This window comes from Corvus hawaiiensis, chromosome 30 (assembly GCF_020740725.1).
Source record: "Corvus hawaiiensis isolate bCorHaw1 chromosome 30, bCorHaw1.pri.cur, whole genome shotgun sequence".
Taxonomy (NCBI): domain Eukaryota; kingdom Metazoa; phylum Chordata; class Aves; order Passeriformes; family Corvidae; genus Corvus; species Corvus hawaiiensis.
In genome coordinates this window covers 3,945,593-3,962,481 of record NC_063242.1, presented here as the reverse complement: position 1 = coordinate 3,962,481, position 16,889 = coordinate 3,945,593, and the positions used below count along the sequence as shown (strand labels likewise).

The following is a 16,889-nucleotide window of genomic DNA, read 5'->3' as shown; positions in this document are numbered from 1 at the left end:
TATTTTCAGGGTCATCCACTTAATTCTGTGCCCTGGAATTATTTCGATTAAGTTATTCCTTATGTTTTTGTATGTGCATTTACAAGGAGATTAAAATGAAAGTTCCTAGATTACTCTTTTTCTTACAGGTCATTATCTGGGGCCAGTGTGATCTGTCAGTGATTACTGAAGGGAATGTGCTGGATTCAATCAAGCCTTGTTCAACAGTGCTGGATGCTGGGGATTCTGTGACTGCTGTTGGTATCAGCCGTGTGCTTACTCCTGATGGAAGGTATTGCTGGTTTTCTGTGAGGTCATTTTGTGTTTAATCTGAGATTAGTATTTATCCCTTTAGTCAACTAGTTTCCTGTGGCTAAACAGCTCCCAAAATCTACCTGTCAATTATTTTGACCATTCTTTAACTGAATGACCTCTTCTTTCTTTCTTTCCTAGCCACCTTTTCAGGTGTATGGTGACTTCTCCAAAAAGTGTAACAAGAAAAAAAGAAAGTTTGAGAGGGGAGGGAGAGAGGCATTGTACTAGTTTGAAAGCAAACCAGTGAGAGATTCCAAGTCAGATTTACAATTTAATAGGAAAATTAGGATAAAGGCAATAATACAGAAATACTGGTTTAAACTGCCAGAGTCAGGATATGACCTGACACCCTGTCAGGCAGGGTGGCGGTAGCAGTCCAATTAAAAGGTGGCTGCAGTCCTCTTGAGGTGATAGATGTGGTTCTGTTGAAGCAGTGATCTTGTGGAAGGGTCTGGTCTTCCTCTGAAGCTCCAGTGGTGGTTATGTGGCTCTTCTCCTCTGGGAGTCCAGTAGGTAAGGGCTGAGTGTGGTGTTCCAAACCTCAGATTATATCCAGCTAGGAATGCTTGGCTCCTCCCCCTGGGCGGAACATCTCACAATGGGATGATGTAATTCTGTGAGTCATGCAGTGAGGCTGGATGGCCCATTAACAGAAGGTATCCCTCTGGAGGGAATTATCAGGGATGTGTCATGAAGAGACAAAGAGCCCTGCCCCACCTGGTTTCAACAGATGGTGATAGAATACATACTTTTGGTTACATCTTACATTGTAACCTAAGACAGGCGTGAACACACCTGAAGTACATTAATTCTTCCAACAATATTGATTTATCTGATGTTGTGAAAACGTTCTTTTTTTTCCTAATCAAATATGTGCAGCAGGTTTCTGCTTTGTTCATTTTTTTTTTGTGAAGCAGCTTTGACGTAAATTGTGATGTATTAATTTTTTTCATGGAAAAGTAAATACTGGTTTGAAGGGCAAGGTACAACAACAGTGCTTGAGTGCTAGTTCTTTCTATGCTGCATTAGAGCTGACCTCACTGAGCTGTCTACTGTAATCTCTAAACTAATGTAATTATTCTCTTGATAGATACATTGTTGCAGTAGGCTTAGAGAATGGGAAGATTATCTTGTACACATGGAAGCAAAGTGGGAAAGAACCAGCACTGGCTGATTGGACCACAAGCATTGAGATGTGTAACAGGTAAGTCTTTTGAAGTGAGTTATGAGCAATGAAATATTATTCTTCAGACTAACAGTGCTGGAGTTCTGTTCTTATAGTATAAAATATATTGATCTAGTTTATTTCTATACCAAAAATTGTTATCCTTTTAGGAAAAGTTTGATCCCTGAAAGTCTAAAGATGTCTTGAAGCAAAACCCAGAAATAAAAATATTGGTTATTTAGATGTATTAATAAAACCCCCAAAAAATACAGACAAAAACCAGAGGGGGGTTAAACCCCAAAATACTTCATGCTATGCAGATACTTTGAGAAGTATTATTATTTGTTGGCCCTACTTAAAAAAAAAAAAAAAGCTTTACTTTTAGTCATATATATGATGATAGAAACACTTGAGAGAGTGGAAAGGATCACTGTCTATATACATCAGCAAAACATTTTGGAGTGGATGACAGCAAGCTTTCAAGAGCAGCTTCCAGGAGAAACCAAAGGAGTGACAAGCTATGTGCAGGGCTGCTGCAGTGACAGCTAGAGAGACTCTGTGGAGAGACTTCAGATGTTTCACTTGAAGCACTCTCCTGGGTTCCTCTATCACACACTGGCATTGATAGTAACAGAAATGGAAGTTGATGGTGACTTTGGCCTGTGTGTGCTTGAAATGAATGGGAAAGAGACACCAGAAAACAGGAAATCGCAGGCTAAGAGCCAGAAATCTGTCATATCTAAGTAACTGAGATGCTCGACCTCCAGCTTAATGTGGTAAAACTGAAAATCAATAGCTGCTTGAATTATTGATGAGTGAGAGGATAAAATGTCATTAGTGTTAATGACCCTGCTTAATAAGAACTTAATACCTGCTGGTTGTCACAAGTCAGTTTTTCCTCAGTCGGTAGTGTAAACTGAAGAGTACTAATTGCGTGAGTGTTGATGTTTACACTCACATGCCCAACTGTGTTTAACATTTTGCAGTTACGTATGGATTTCTTTTTGTTGCAGCCAAAGTCATGCTCTTACTGTGAAACGCTTATGTTGGAGACATCATGCAGGCAGAGCTGGACATAATGATGAGAACAGCAGCAAGTGGTTGCAGCTTGCAAGTTGTGGAGCTGATCACTCTGTTAAAATATTCAATGTCAACAGATTTGCTCTTTAGCAAAGACAGCATGCCTGTTTGCGCCAAAGAGATTCACAGCATTTTATTTCAACTTTTAGCCACTTTGATTATTGAATTTTCTCTTTCCTGCTGTGCAAAGTGAAATATCTGACATGTAACTTATTAAAACAACTTTGGTGGAAGTTTGAAATGTCAAATATTTTTTTATTGCTGCAGTTCTGGGAATATGAAGTATATGTTTTGTTTGGTGAATATCCTGAAACTGAGGGATGGGAGGTGGGGTAGGGCATGGGAGGATAATGAGAGAGCTTTGTTCTCTGTGACTCCAAGGGTAGGTGGGAAGCTGCTTGTGGTTGAGATTCCACATGGAGTACTGAATTTTTTTTTAACTCCTCTTGCTGCTAAACTTAACTGTTGGTTGGCCTGCCAGTGCTGCTAGTGTGTTTAGGCATGTGCAGCCAGAGATCAGGGTTAAACACACAGCTTTCTCTGGTTGCCTTTGAATTTATATTACAGCCCTGGTCCGAGTCTGAGGCCACCTGACTCTGGAAGGAGTAGTTTGTGTTTGCATGCTTGGACAGGCCTGCTTCTTTGATTTTATTCCTTTATTCTGCTGTGCAGGGCTGAGCTTGTGCTTCTTGGTCAGGTGGGGCTTAAAGCTGAACTCACAGACCACTAAATGTTCTGGTGTCTCCCCTGTGAGCCCTCTATGAGCAGAGACAGAAGAGCCACATCTTGGACTGTTGGAGGGCTATCCTCTACAGTTTGGACTGGAAAAGCTTATGGATATCACTAGGCAGGAGCTAAAAGGAGGCAGCCATTCCTTACACTGCCTTTGGGCTCTTCCTGACTTTTGAGGGCTCCTTCTTTGCTCTGATGAAAACAAGCTAACTTAGTTGTCCCATAGTGTAATTTAAGTAGGATGCTAATAGACTGAGAGTACTTCAGACTTTCCCTCAGCAGGTCTGTATCTGATTCCAAAGTCTAATTTAGAAATCAGTTAAACTTTGAGAATGAAATTATTGTTACTTCGGAACCGCTTGCTACCCGTAAATGGCAATGCAGAGGTAATTGGAATTGTGTTTAACTTTTTACAGTGTTGGATATTTAAATTAAGAGTGCAGCTCTTTCAGAGTGGGGAATACTCTTTTCAGAGTAGTTATAGTTTATGCCTTGAAAGGTTTTGTATTTTAGGTCTTCATTTTCAGTTCTGTTTTTCAGCCATTAAAAAAAAAATCATTCTTTAAAATGGGGACAGGGGAATAAAAAAATGACTTATTAATAAAGATGATTTGCTACATTTTGCTTGTGGTACCCAGTGCTTTCCTTACATGTGTGCTTTAGCATTCAAGTGTTTGAGGATTGTATTTCACTTGTCTGGGAGTTTTTAAGCAACCATATCCTGGCAAGAGGAGGACATAACTTACCACTCATGAAGTTTCAAAAAACTGCCAGAAGTGGAACTTTATTCTGTGTCACAACTGTAATCTTGTATCTTACAATTTGTTGATAATACTGTACAATTCTTTCCAGTAGTAGTACATCTTGTCATGTGGCCACTTCTGGGCATAGGTGACAATGAAACCTCATATTAGTTGTCGCTCTCTTTTATTTTGTGAAATGCTGGCATTAAACAAGCATCAGCTACTAGATGATTTAGTAATCCACTCCATTACCACTGGGACTCTGTGACTCAATCACATTAAAGATTACACCTCATTGTTCCAGCTTTAAATGAACCAGATTAGTCTGTTGGTCTCCCAAGTCTAAGTGTTTATAATAGACACTTTTAATTTTCAGTTAAGTTAGAGGTTGTCAAGAGACACCTTGGCACACAATTAATATTTTATGTATGATACTATCTTTGATCACATATCACTTTGCTATGCATTTAGTAGGTGTGACTTTTATATACACCTTTATCTTCTAAGAAAATCCACTCATGTGTTTTCCAACCAGCATGTAAAAAATACTAAGAAATGAGCTGTTGTCAATGTAGGTGGTGCTCTGAAATTCTCTGCTTGTTGTACTGTGCCACTGAAAATGGAGTTGAGAAAATTGATGGGACAAACTGAAGTTTTGTAAAGAATATTTTAATACCTTTTGGTACATTTGAGGTAAAGCCATCCCATGAAGATTTTGGATGCATATTACCAGTATTTACTGGCTTTATGCTTCTTTTGAAGAGACTTTGTGGTCAAAGATATGAACAAACTGTTTTATGTCATCAGAGCTAAAGGAGGAGGATTGTTTTGTCTTACAGTAGAGGTGAACAAGCAAGAAATGGCATGGGCCTTATTGTTTGTAACCAGAATCAAATGGTTATTGAGGTCATCCAAAGCAATGTTAAATCTTTCAGTCCAGGATGTAGGTGTAGGCATCCTCTCAAGTCTGTGTTGGACCAAAAAGCCATGCTAACACTGCCATTAGAGGTGAGGGTGCCGTGGTGTCCGGTGGATCAGGAGGACAAAATGAGCTGTTTGTGTAAACTGGGAGGATGTGGGATGCTGACATTCAGCCCAAGGAACTCCTGCCTGGGCTTCACATGGTAGGCTCCCTAAATGCTGCTGCCAAGCTTCATTTCTTCAGTTATGAAATGGGAAAGAAGGAGCTGGAGCATCATGCTAAGCCTTAAGAAAAAGGCTGTTGTTTCCTGCAGTTGTCTATCTTGTGGGCTGGGACTTCAGAAGTAACTAGAAGCAGTTGAAAATTTCAAGGAAGTAAATTATTGAACTCTGAGCCATTGAAAACATCGCTCTGGTAACTCTGACTAATCTCTGTTTTCCAAAATATTTAACATGAAGAAATGAGAATGCTCCTTGGCTCACTGCCAATGGCAGCTAATGCAGAGATGAGGGAAGAGGAGGAAGCAGCTGTGTCCTCATTTAGACTCAAATCTCACTTTAAAGAAGTGGCTGTTACAAATTAGGAAACTTTAAAATAACTGAAATGGGAAGCAAAAATATTACTTGCTCTGTTTTAAGGAGCATCTGGAGCTGTACGAAAGATGAGACAAAATCACTGACAGGACAAAAATCAGACTTTGCCTTTTGTGCATTGGAAACTGGTAGAGGTGGGAGTTGAGCACAGTTCAGCAGTGCCGCACTACTGCTTTTTTACCAGCAATCCTGTGTCAGGCTCTGCAGCGGTAGTTTTGAGGCAGCAGAGTGTGTACCCCGTGACTTGCCCAGCCCTTGACCCTTCCACCATTCCCATTTTTGCCCTGTGTACTGGCACATCCTCAAACAGTTGTGGGATATCCCTTCAGACAGTTTTCTCCCCCAGCCAGGAGCTGCTTTTTTTCCCATGCCAACCACCAGATTCCTCTTATCCTACTTCTGTGTTTGCTGGTAGGGAGCTGAGGGGGCTGTGGGCTCCCTTTGCCAGCCCCTGGTACTCTTGCTGAAGCACAGCTCTTGCTGTCACCTTGTGTGACCAGCTCTAGTGACTGTATTTGAGCAGTTTGTGTTCAGTGGCATATCCAAACATTGTCATTTTCTGCAGCGACTCATCCTATGCTGTAATGCAATAATAAAACTAGAAATGATCTCTTTCTGGAGGGAATTTAGGGAAGACCATGTGACAAATCGCAATGCTGTACCACACTAACAGGTACAGTTATTACTCCAGAGAATAATAACTCCAGTTATTACTCCAGTATCCTGGGGTAGCTCTACCAACCAGATGTGCCCTGGACTTGAAGTCCTCAAGAAGAGCTGCTCCATGTAATTGGTTTTTGCAGGACTCGGCCAACATTCTGGCTGAACAGATGAGGGGAGGTGGTGTGCCTGAGGTAATTGCCGTGTTACAGTGGTGTTACCCTTATATAGACTCCAGCAGATCCCAGCTGAAATAAAAGGGTTGCAGCAAACAGACTTTTTACTGCAGAGGGCTGTTCCCCTTGCCTCAAAAGCTTGTGCAAACACCGGTCTTGTCCTGCCTCATTTTGTTTTTTCTAAGTGCTTTTCTGTCTTTACTCACCCCCTCTTCTTCTAAGAAGGTGATTTGGCACCTTGGTCCCTTCTCCATTCCTTCAGGCCCCTAAATACTCCTGTAACCAATCCTTATTTTCTCAACAGCCTCCTCTCTCTTTTAGTTGTTCTTGTAAAATAATCTTATGCTTTCTAATACACGATCATAGGAGAATTCATGTGTATCAAGTATAACATCCTCTTGGTATTTTCTGTTCTGTCTTCTGTGCCTCTGATTCTTCCTTTGCTAGGTTTTGGGCTTTTGGTATTTACACAGCCTGTCCAGCCTCATTACCTCCTTTCTCCCTGACAACAAATTACTGGCATACGTGTGAGCAGCATGCCCTCCTCCCTTACTAAAGCATAAGCTGTCTACCTGCCAGTGGGGGGAACTTTTCTCCTGTACAAAAATGAATTGACTGCAATCTCCCCAAGAGAAGCTTTCCAAGTGCTTTTCAAGATAAAGCAATCGTTATGTTTGTCTCTCTGTTTCATAATCTTGGAGAGTCTCTGTCCTGCGAGTTATCATATAAAGATGTGCCTCTCTGAGAGAATATCTGTACTCCACAGACAGACTTTTTAGAGTGTAGAAGCTTTCTGCTGTTTAAATTTTTCCCTTTGACATGACAGGCAGTCCTATATTCAATTCTCTGGATGCTACAGGTTTTCACCACTGTCCACAGAGAGCATTGAGCTGCAACACACTATTCTCTCTCTGCAGAAGAAGTTCAGCCAGGGAGGTTGAATAAGCTGCCGTGCAGGCAAGCTCCTGAGCTGCCTGTAGGTTGCTCTGTGTAAGTCTTCAGGGCGGGTCTGTCTGACCTCCATAGGTGCTAAAGGTGTGATGTAGCCTCCAATGGGTGCTTTGGTCAAACTTCTGCTTCTTTGGTATGTGCACACAGTCTCTTTATATCACAAACATCGCTGTGCCTTCAGTAACAGCTCCAGGTCACTAAGTCCATTGGGACTAGTTGAAGTGGGAGCCCCTTTACAGCTGGTGAGCATTGATTCAGGCCAGCAGACCACCCCTATAGTTACAGGTGCATGGAATGTAGTCTGTTAAAGCTAATAAAAAGGTATAAATGTTGGGTTTCCTTAGCTACTACTAGAGAAATGCCAGATTCAACTTTTTCTACCCATTAAAATTAAATTTGGTGTGTTTTATCATGTAAAAGCTGAAAACAGGAGTTATGTCTCTGATGCGAAATTCTGCAATTCTTATTTATTGCTCAAAAGTGCGTTTCCATAGATTAGAACTGAAAATTGCTAGCTCAAAGCTGAAATAAAACCAGATTATATTTCCACAGAGCAATAGGATCATGTGTTTATTAAAAATGGAAGGGAACTCAGGAAGTCTCTCTTTCAGCCTGCTCCAGGCAGGGTCAACTGTGAAATCACACCAGGCTGCTCAGAACTTCAGTTCTCAGACTGCCAGTCTGCTCTTGAAAATCTCAGAGGATGGGGACTGCACAGTCACTCTGAGCAACCTGTTCGACTGCTGACTGTCTTCATGCTGAAAACTGTTCTTCTTCTCTCAGTTCTGAACCTCTCTTGGTTTATGCCCTCTCTTGCCTTCCTTCAGCTCACCATTGTGAAGAGCTGGGCTCCATCATCTTCACAGTCTCCTTTGTATCAGATGGCTGCTACCCAGTGCCTGCAAAGCCTTCTCTTCCCCAGGCTGAACCTGGCGCATCCCTCCGCCTTCCCTTACAGGGCAACGGATCCAGCTCCCTCTACTGCTGCACTTGCTCCAGTGTAACATCGTCTTTCCTGTGTTGGGAAACCCCAAACTGGACAAGTGCCCATGGTCTCTACTAACGACCATGTGTCTAAAGTCTGTTGTATAGTTTCCTTCCTTATGAAGTCCAAGTCTATAACTCTCTCTTCTTTAACCTGATCATGTCCCTTTCCTACACTATTCCTTTGCATGCACTGGACTGTGTGGTGGTGATGTGATCCCAAGACAGATTTTAATGTGTGTCTGCAAAGCTGGGACCTTCCCCATACCCACTGTGTGGTGTAGTCCAACATCCCCACCAGATGGGAACTCAGGCATTGCTCTGGCCACTTGGCACACTGTTTCTGGGAACAAAAGTACTCCTGTCATATTAGTTAAATGTCCTTACTCCATGCTTCCACCACTGGTGAGGTGGAAGTGGCAGAAAAAAGATGTTTTGGCTCTGGCTGGAAGCTCCATTCATCTCCTGCCTCCATTTGAGTGTGGGGTGCCTGCCCTCAGGGAGCAGGTGTCCAGAGCCCACAGCAGAACTGCAATCCATATTAACTGTTTCCCTGTGACTTGGGATAGTCAGTGCAACTGTCTATTTAGATAATCGAGAGCTGACACAGGAATGTTATATTGGTTGTAAACCCAAACAGCCCCTCACCCCTAGAATTCGAGATTTAAAAAATTGCTTACCATCTATCTCAGAGGAAAAGAAATGGATGCTATTTTAAATGCCTGAACTGTGCTCATTTCACTGAAAAATCAGCGAGTTAATTGCTTCCACATGCCCCGGACCACCAGGTGGCAATATAAGAAAAAGGATAAGTGTGAATTTGCAGCACCTGTCATGTATACCCGAAAAACCAAAATAACTTACAAATATACTCAAACACAGGTATTTGGTCTCCTCTGAGTTGTTTAAATGCAGTGTTTCAGTGACAAGCATTTCTCATGAAACACTGCTTTTGAAAGCATTCTTCTGGTTTTGTCCTGCAGTTGGGAAACTGTTTGTAAACTTCAGAAAATAATGAGCTCTTCCTAATCACATGCCAACATATCAATCTGAAGAGGATATAAAAAAAATCTTAATTTTCTTGCTTTATCCTGTTGAAGTGTAAAATGGGACTTAATTTTTTGTGTCTGTTTTGTTGTTTGTGTTTTGTATTCTGAAAGGCTGTGTGACCATGTGGACGCCCTGGGAGGGGTTTAAGCTAATGATGTCTCATGCACCTCCTGATGGCAGCTGTGATTTAGATTAAAGGGTAGATTTAGTTGAAATATTAGGAATAAATTCTTTACTGTGAGGGTGGTGAGGCACAGGAACAAGTTGCCCAGAGAAGTCGTACATGACCTATTCCTGGAAGTGTTCAAGGCCAGGTTGGATGGGGCTTTTAGGAGTGATGATCTTTAGGGTCCCCTCCAACCCAAACCATTCTATGATTCTAAATTTTTAAGTGATGGATGACCATAGTGGATCTTATGATGAAATTCTCCCAGATGCCAGTGAGTTACGTTTCAGGAACATCTTGAGCCAGAGGGAGAGTCCTAGTGCCTATTAGCTATTGATGAATTTCCTCTTCCTTCCATGGATTTGTCTAATTGCTTTTTGAATCCATGCAAACACATAATTTCTCCCGTGATTAGTGGGTAATCCTGAGGGTAAGTCTGTGCCAATAAGAAGATGTGTCTCTTGTTTGTTTGGAACATTTAATGCCTCCTTGTTATTATATTAGAAAAGAAAAGGATTAGTTGTTTTTCACTGTCTACTTGTTATTTCTGATTTTATAGACCTCTAGCATATTCTCTACTCATGGATTTCTTTTGCAGTTTGAAGGGTCCTGCTGTAATTTAATGTCCCTTTTATGGCAGCTGTACTCTTCCTTTCATTGAACTTATTGCCTCTTCGCCAGCGCTACAATATTTATGCCAATAAAGAGGTATTTATTACTGGTTCTGCATCTTTTTATGTATTCATGTTTATCTGCGAGTGTGTAACAAACCAAACTGTTTATATAAAGTACTGGCAAATAATTTTCTTTCTTTTCTTGTTTTGTTTTGAAACAAGTCAAAACTTTTTTATTTGAAGCATTTAAGGCTCATGATGGTGTCTTTTTTGGGTATTTGTGACACAGTGTAGTATCATGTCTCTGGACTGTTTTGTTCTTTCCTTATTTAAGTCATAAATTGATTTTTCTAATATCATTCTGGTCAGCAGTGACAAGTTGCAGAGACCTCAGCATCGCAGCCCGGTGTGGAACGATTAGCACTTGCTGCTGAAGGATAAATCCAGTACTAAAATAACAGGGTAGCTGTAACCCAAGACTGAAGGTACTGGCAGCATATGTTTGGGACGTCTGTGCAGCAGCTGATATTATGCCTCCTGTGTCTCTGCAGCTCCATCAAAGAATCAGTCACTCACAGGTGAGAATTTCCTTTATCAACTCGGTAAAAATAGAGGAGGCTGGTGAGTGACTCCTGTGATTTGGTGAGAGCCTTTGCAGCCGTGTCAGGAGAGGGCTTTCACACTGTGTGGAAAGCCTCCCCACAGATGTGGCAGATGTCAGAAGCCCTTTCCAGCTGTCCTTGCCCACAAAATCAGCAGAGAAGCAAAAGTCTCCATAGGATCTTACAGATTTAAAAACAAACAAATAATTGATTTTTTAAAGTCTAGAGGAATGTGTAGTTGCTGTTCAGCTTGTCCTTTTGCATAATGTAGGAGGAGATATTGTACTCTGGGGAGTTACTGAGCAGTGCAGTGACTTGTGGTTAACCAGGTTATCCAGGAAGATCTTTAAAAAAGTAAAAGTAAAAGCTGGAAACATGTCCTTCCTCCTCCACAACTCACTTACTATAATGCAGCTAAAACAGGTTCTCAAAAAGCAAAAAAGAGCTTGTAAGGTTGTGCTGTTGGTCTTGGAGTCTTGCTCTGTTATGGTGATGGTGGGGTTGACTGGTCATCTGTGAGACACCAAAATGTGGTCTCTTAACCAATGAGAGAAGTTGTGTGAAAAATGTAGTACTCATTTTTCTCCATACGTCTTAGGAAGCAAATGAAAATTTGGGTTTGATATGCCTCAAAGAGGAAACAAATGTTAGAAAAATGTTGCTCAGAATTGTCCCTATCCTCTTCTTCCCCAGCAGCTGTTTGATTGAGGGTGAGAAGTGGTGCCCCAGACCCAGCTAAAGAGCCAGCCCAAAGCAGGCAAAAATACCTGATTTCAGCCCAAGCACAGCTTCAGCACGGGCAGAACCACAGCAGATGAAGACAGAAGTTGCAGAGTTTTGAGATTTGCCTAAAGGCTCGATGTTTGCAACACCCCTGCCCTTCCTGGGAGCAGACTGTACTCTGCCGTGGTGATGACGATGATGTGTGCGTGGAGCATGTTCTGCACCTTGTGCTTCTACGTAGGTGTGGGAGAAAGGTGAACATATGCTTTTGAAGAAGCTGTTGTATCCCTGTTTCCTTCTAAAGGTGCCATCTGTGCTCTCTGAGTCACCAGGATATAGTTTACCCTACGACAGGAGCAGCTCTTGACAGGTGCAGTAGGCTCTGAGGTCAGTGTAGAAGTCGATGTGTGTTTGGATCTGAGAGTCCTATTCTTCACCATCCCTTCAGCTTGGCAGTGGTGACAAGGCCAGTCTTCCTACAGCTGGGCTGCAGTGCCTTGGGGTTGCTCTTCTTTGCGGTCTTTTTCTTCCAGACATCTTCCCACCTTGTGCTGCAGCCAGATGGAAACTCTGTTTTAGACATGTACAATGTTTTGTTGACATCTGAAACTGACCAGTTGTGACTTTGGCTGTGATGCCATTCCCATGTTCAAATAGTGAAGCTGTTTGCCATGTCTCATGGCAGTGTGTCGGCAGATGACCAATTCACCTCGGCTTCTGAAAGCACACCATGTCCCAGGCAGATGTTCCCTTTTTTTCATCAACTCTTGGCTAATATAAACAATATTCACTTCCCAAGTGGCACAGATATGCAAATGAACCTTTCACAGGATAATGGCCATATGAAGCTTTGCTAGCAGGCATTCACGACATGTGGAGGCATGTTGGTGCCAGATGCTTGCAGGCTTTTGGCTGTGCTATTCCCTTTTCCAGTAGGATAGTCAGTACCAGGCTATTTTGGGAGATCCACTGCAGGCCCAGATCAATGATTGGTGCTTCTTTAACACCTTCAGGCAACAGTGCTCTCCAGGTTGCCACAGGATTAGCTGGCCCCTACAGTGTCATTCTGCCTCCTAAAGCCCTTGGCTTGTCTGGCTGCTGTGGAGCCTTTTACAAACACCAAGCCAATGTCAGGTTGCAGCATCTCTGAGACGTGCCAGTTTTTCGTGGCACAAACAGAACAGTGCATCATTCTTAGTGAAACCTTCTGAGGAATCAGGTTGTGATGGGATGAACAAAGCTGTAGCTAAACAATGAGATTCTTCTGTCTTTTCAAACTAGGGTAAAATGTAGTATCAGTGTATACAGAATTCCATAATGAGGTAAAAACCACTCACCAGTATACATGGAACTGCACAATTTTTGCTTCTTTGTTTGTCAGGTAAAAAGACTGCCTGATATATTGAGGTCTGTTGCTTTATCAGAGGAGAACATCAACCTGCTTTCCCTTTTTTCTTTGAGGATTAAAGCTCACCTAAAATAGCTGAGTTCAGTATATCTCTTGCCAGCAGAAGCTGTAAAATTGAGATGGTTCAGGGACTGGTGACCGAGCCAAACTCACAGCCTTTGCTTGCATTCAAGTCACTTAAAAAAATTGCAAGCTCTCACCCTAGGGTGACAGGATGAGATAACTCATTGCTTTGGGAGGCCAGAAAGGGAGAAAGCAGTAGCAGTTGTAAGGCACTGTGGTCCATATGGACTTCCTTGGGTGGGGGACACCTCCCAAGACACGTGTGACTTGCAGGAAGTTTGTTGTCAGGAGGATGGGTACAGCCCTTCTCATCAACTGCCTTACTGTTCGAGCGGCCACAAATGACTTGTCTGGGGTTTCACCTCGGCATCCTGCTCTGAGCAAAACAAAATTACAGGAGGCAGCAGGGACAGCAGGAGAGCCAAAATGCATTGTTGATGGCACAATGGTTTTCAGCATCCAAAGCTATCCCGAGATTGGGTGTCTCTCTCAGTCTGCTCACCACCTAACGTTTGCAGGCTAAGGCTGTCAATTTTTTCCTACACAGAGAAGAGATCTGTGCTACATCACCGTCTCACTGGGGAGATTCCTGTCCTAACCCCTCTGCCCACAAAGCTGGAGAACCAGTTCATTTCTTGGCTGTATGTGGGATTGTTAGGGGCAAAGAAGAACCCTGAGAGGTCTGTCCTGTCCCTGACCCCACTGTGTTTACTGCTGTTGGGCAGCCAGCCTGCTACTGCTTGTCTCATGGTGGGGCCCTTCACATGTGCTCTGCTCAGCTTTTTGTGATTACTGTTACCCATTTGTGCCTCACAGTGTTGCTTTTCCCTAGATCATGTTTGCTCTGTAGATGACTATTTAAAATAAAGCAGAGTTGATGTTAAGTAGGCAGAACCTTTGAAGGCCTTTACTTGCATTTCAGACAATGCATGCAATTATTCCAGCATCAGCATGACTGTTTTGTTTGCCAAATGCTGATCTGATTTATCACTATACTAGACTGAAAAGTGGTATAGTTAATGACAGTCAGCTCCAACATCTTTTCCTGATTGCCTATTATTGTCCTGAACCAGTTTAATTTTCTATTGTCTTTGTTGAAAATGTAGAAGGGGAAGAAGAGGTTGTTTTAATCCTCCGTATTGGACTATTGAGAATAGCCAGAATTTAATGTGCCATCAGGAAGGCAGAACTACAGCCTTGCTTTTTGGTGGTGACTCACTACATAAATTAAGCAGGATGGTCCCCAAGGCTTATACTTCTCATGCACTCTACGTCACGTTAGAAGCATTAAAATATTAACAAACTTTGATCCCAGGGCAACTCAATGCTCACTCAGATCTGTTTTCAAGCTAGAATGCACTCCCTCTTTGGAGTCTGTAGTAAACTTCAGAAAACTTGGCCTGAAAGCCCAGAGCATCATCATTCAGCAGCACCTAAACTCCCTCTTCAATTATTTAAAAGCCACTCTGAGAGACTCTTTGGAGTCGTGTTACAGATATCTGTTGATATTACAGTTTTTCATGAACTGGCACATCTCTCTGGCCCTCCCCAGTTCTTGTGAACAGTATACCACCACCTCATTCTCCTGAACACCTTGGAACTATCAGTGTCCTTGTGTTGATGTCACAAGGATGAGACCTTAAATATCCTAAAGCTGTGCCTAGTTAGCTAGGGTTTCTCACACAGGAAAACCACTGAGACTGAGTTTCAAGAAGCAAAAGAGGAGAGGCGGTTGAAGGAATACACCATTTTCTCTCCCTGAATATTTCAAGAGGAGCATTAGGTACTGGCCAGCTATCAAAACCTTTTCTCACATGCTCTCCTCCCTTACAGTCTTGCTTCCAGGGACCTCAGTGGTGGCTGCAGTGAAGAAGTGCCTGTGTGAGGAAGGCAAAATAAGTCCCTGACAGCTCTGCCTCCTGCACTGAGCTGCCAATTCAGTGTTAGCGGTGTTTTCTTCAAAGGCTCCTGCAGCTTCCTTGCTGTCATCTCACCCAGGTCTAGAGGGCCCAGGGAAAACTGGCTGCCTGCAATAGCAGCAGTCTGCTATTACCTCACAGGTGGGTAGTGAAAAGCTAGAAAGCAAACTGAGGGGTACTGGTCCTTGTTCCATTATATTTTTTAGTTTTCCCCTTCTCATCCCCCTACTCAAGCCTGATTGAGCTGTGCCTAAAGAAGTTCAGAGTATTCCTGAAACTTTGTTTTGAAAAGGTCTTCTGAAAATTTTCTGCCAGTTAAGGCCGTGCGAAATGACACATCAGAAAGAGCTCCGGTGCTGCAAAATGACATGCCCATCATCTCCACATTTCTCTCTGTGAATGTCTTCCAGCATTTCTCCTTTAAACTTCAGCCCTCACCCAGTTTTAATTGTTGCTTTACTTTGATCTTTGCACAGCAAGTATTTTTCAGTTGACTTCACCAGAAGAAGCTGAAGTATCACCTAAGGGTGATGGAGATGGGGGAATAAGTGCATGTCTGGGACAGGCTCTTTTAGGAGGAAGTAGCTACCACTGGCATTTGGGTGTCCTTGAGTGACCAGTAGCTCTGGACTTGTATTCTCTTCTGAGGGGCAGCTATTTTCACTCACTGGTGAGAGTTTCCAGATAATGAGATAGACAGTAAGAAGCCCTTTTCACCATGGACTGACTGTGAATTGAATGAAAATTAAACAATAATCAAAACAGGCAATTCTGAGTCTTTTGTTGTTGTTGGCAATCAGGTTACCAGCAAGTAGCTTTTGTGACCCTGAGATTGGGAGCCACTAAAGCTGGCAAGATAATTAAAGAGGGAAGGACATGCAGAGGGTAACACATGCAGACCTCCACTAAGCTGAATAGAATACAGATCACAACTTTGCTTTGTCTTTTTTTCCATCGGAAATTTTTGGCATGTCAGTAAACTTCTGTTCCACAGTTTTTCTCTGACAATTTCCCTGTTGCTCCCTGTTCAGATTTCTGCCTCAGTAAAAGGACAAACTGAAAACATTTTCAAAATTTATTTTCTAAATGACCACAAGATGCTTTATTGAAAAGATGACTTTTCCTTCTGCTTCTCTTACAAACAGACTGGATTGTATTCGCAAAGGACACCTCCAACCCACAGAGTGAGGAATAAGCAAGTTAAAACTGCCTGAACAAACTGAGTAGCAATAATTTAAGTACAAACGAGACCTTAGCAATTAGGCTAAGGAAAAAGCACCTGAAAGAGTAAAACAGCTTTCTTGCTGATGAAGCAGCTAGTCTCCATTCAATTCTCAGACATGTGAAAAGGTGTATTTTCAAGCCTGGCTTGGTTTCATTAGTAACTAAAATCTAAACTGATCATAAAACTACAGGGGACAATGTCAGGTTTCTGTCACGGGCAGAACAATGCTCATGGCAGCAGATGTATGAAAACAAAGGGACCCAGCCCAGGCTGGCAGCAACATACCCACCATAATTTGCTGCTGAGGATCCTTGACATGTGGGATAACTCTGGAAAGGGCCAGGTGTGCGTGCCTGGCAGATGAGCGGCACGCGGAGCGTGGCAGACACTTCAATGCAGCACAGGGTGGTCGGCAGCAGGATCAGGCTGCCATGCAGGGCACGCGTAAGGAGCTGTGGCTCGGGCACGGGGCAGCCTGGCCCTGTCTGGCCAGCAGTGTCTGCCTGCACACCTGCCTTGGGGAACTGCATCCAGGCACAGCTCTGAGGATCCCTGCCTATGGGGAAAGACAGACTGCATGGGAAAGAGAGCAGATGTAGAGGCAACAAAACCTGATGTGTGGCTGAAACATGTTCCCTGGGCTCAGTTTTTCACAGAGCTGTCCCCACAGGGCCTCTCTCTCTCACGGAGCTGTCTCTGCTCCCCAGGAGATGGCAAGGTCTGTGGGCTGAGTGCACCTGCTGTGGAAATTCAGCTGCAATTATCCTGCATTTCTGCACGGAGTTGGAATTACCTGGCTGCAGGGTGGCTGTGGAGGTG

The 16,889-nt window shown here is 42.9% G+C and overlaps 1 protein-coding gene across 2 annotated transcripts in view; it reads left to right on the top strand.

The window, feature by feature from the left end:
• Positions 1-2,772, top strand: part of ELP2 (elongator acetyltransferase complex subunit 2) — a 38,738-nt gene extending 35,966 nt beyond the window's left edge. For both annotated transcript variants that reach the window (XM_048289458.1, XM_048289457.1), the window contains exons 20-22: positions 129-271; positions 1,385-1,498; positions 2,473-2,772. In XM_048289458.1, the coding sequence (XP_048145415.1) occupies positions 129-271; positions 1,385-1,498; positions 2,473-2,629 (414 nt within the window). In that variant the 3' untranslated portion in view covers positions 2,630-2,772. The remainder of the gene's footprint in view (positions 1-128; positions 272-1,384; positions 1,499-2,472) is intronic.
• The last annotated feature ends 14,117 nt before the right edge of the window (positions 2,773-16,889 follow it).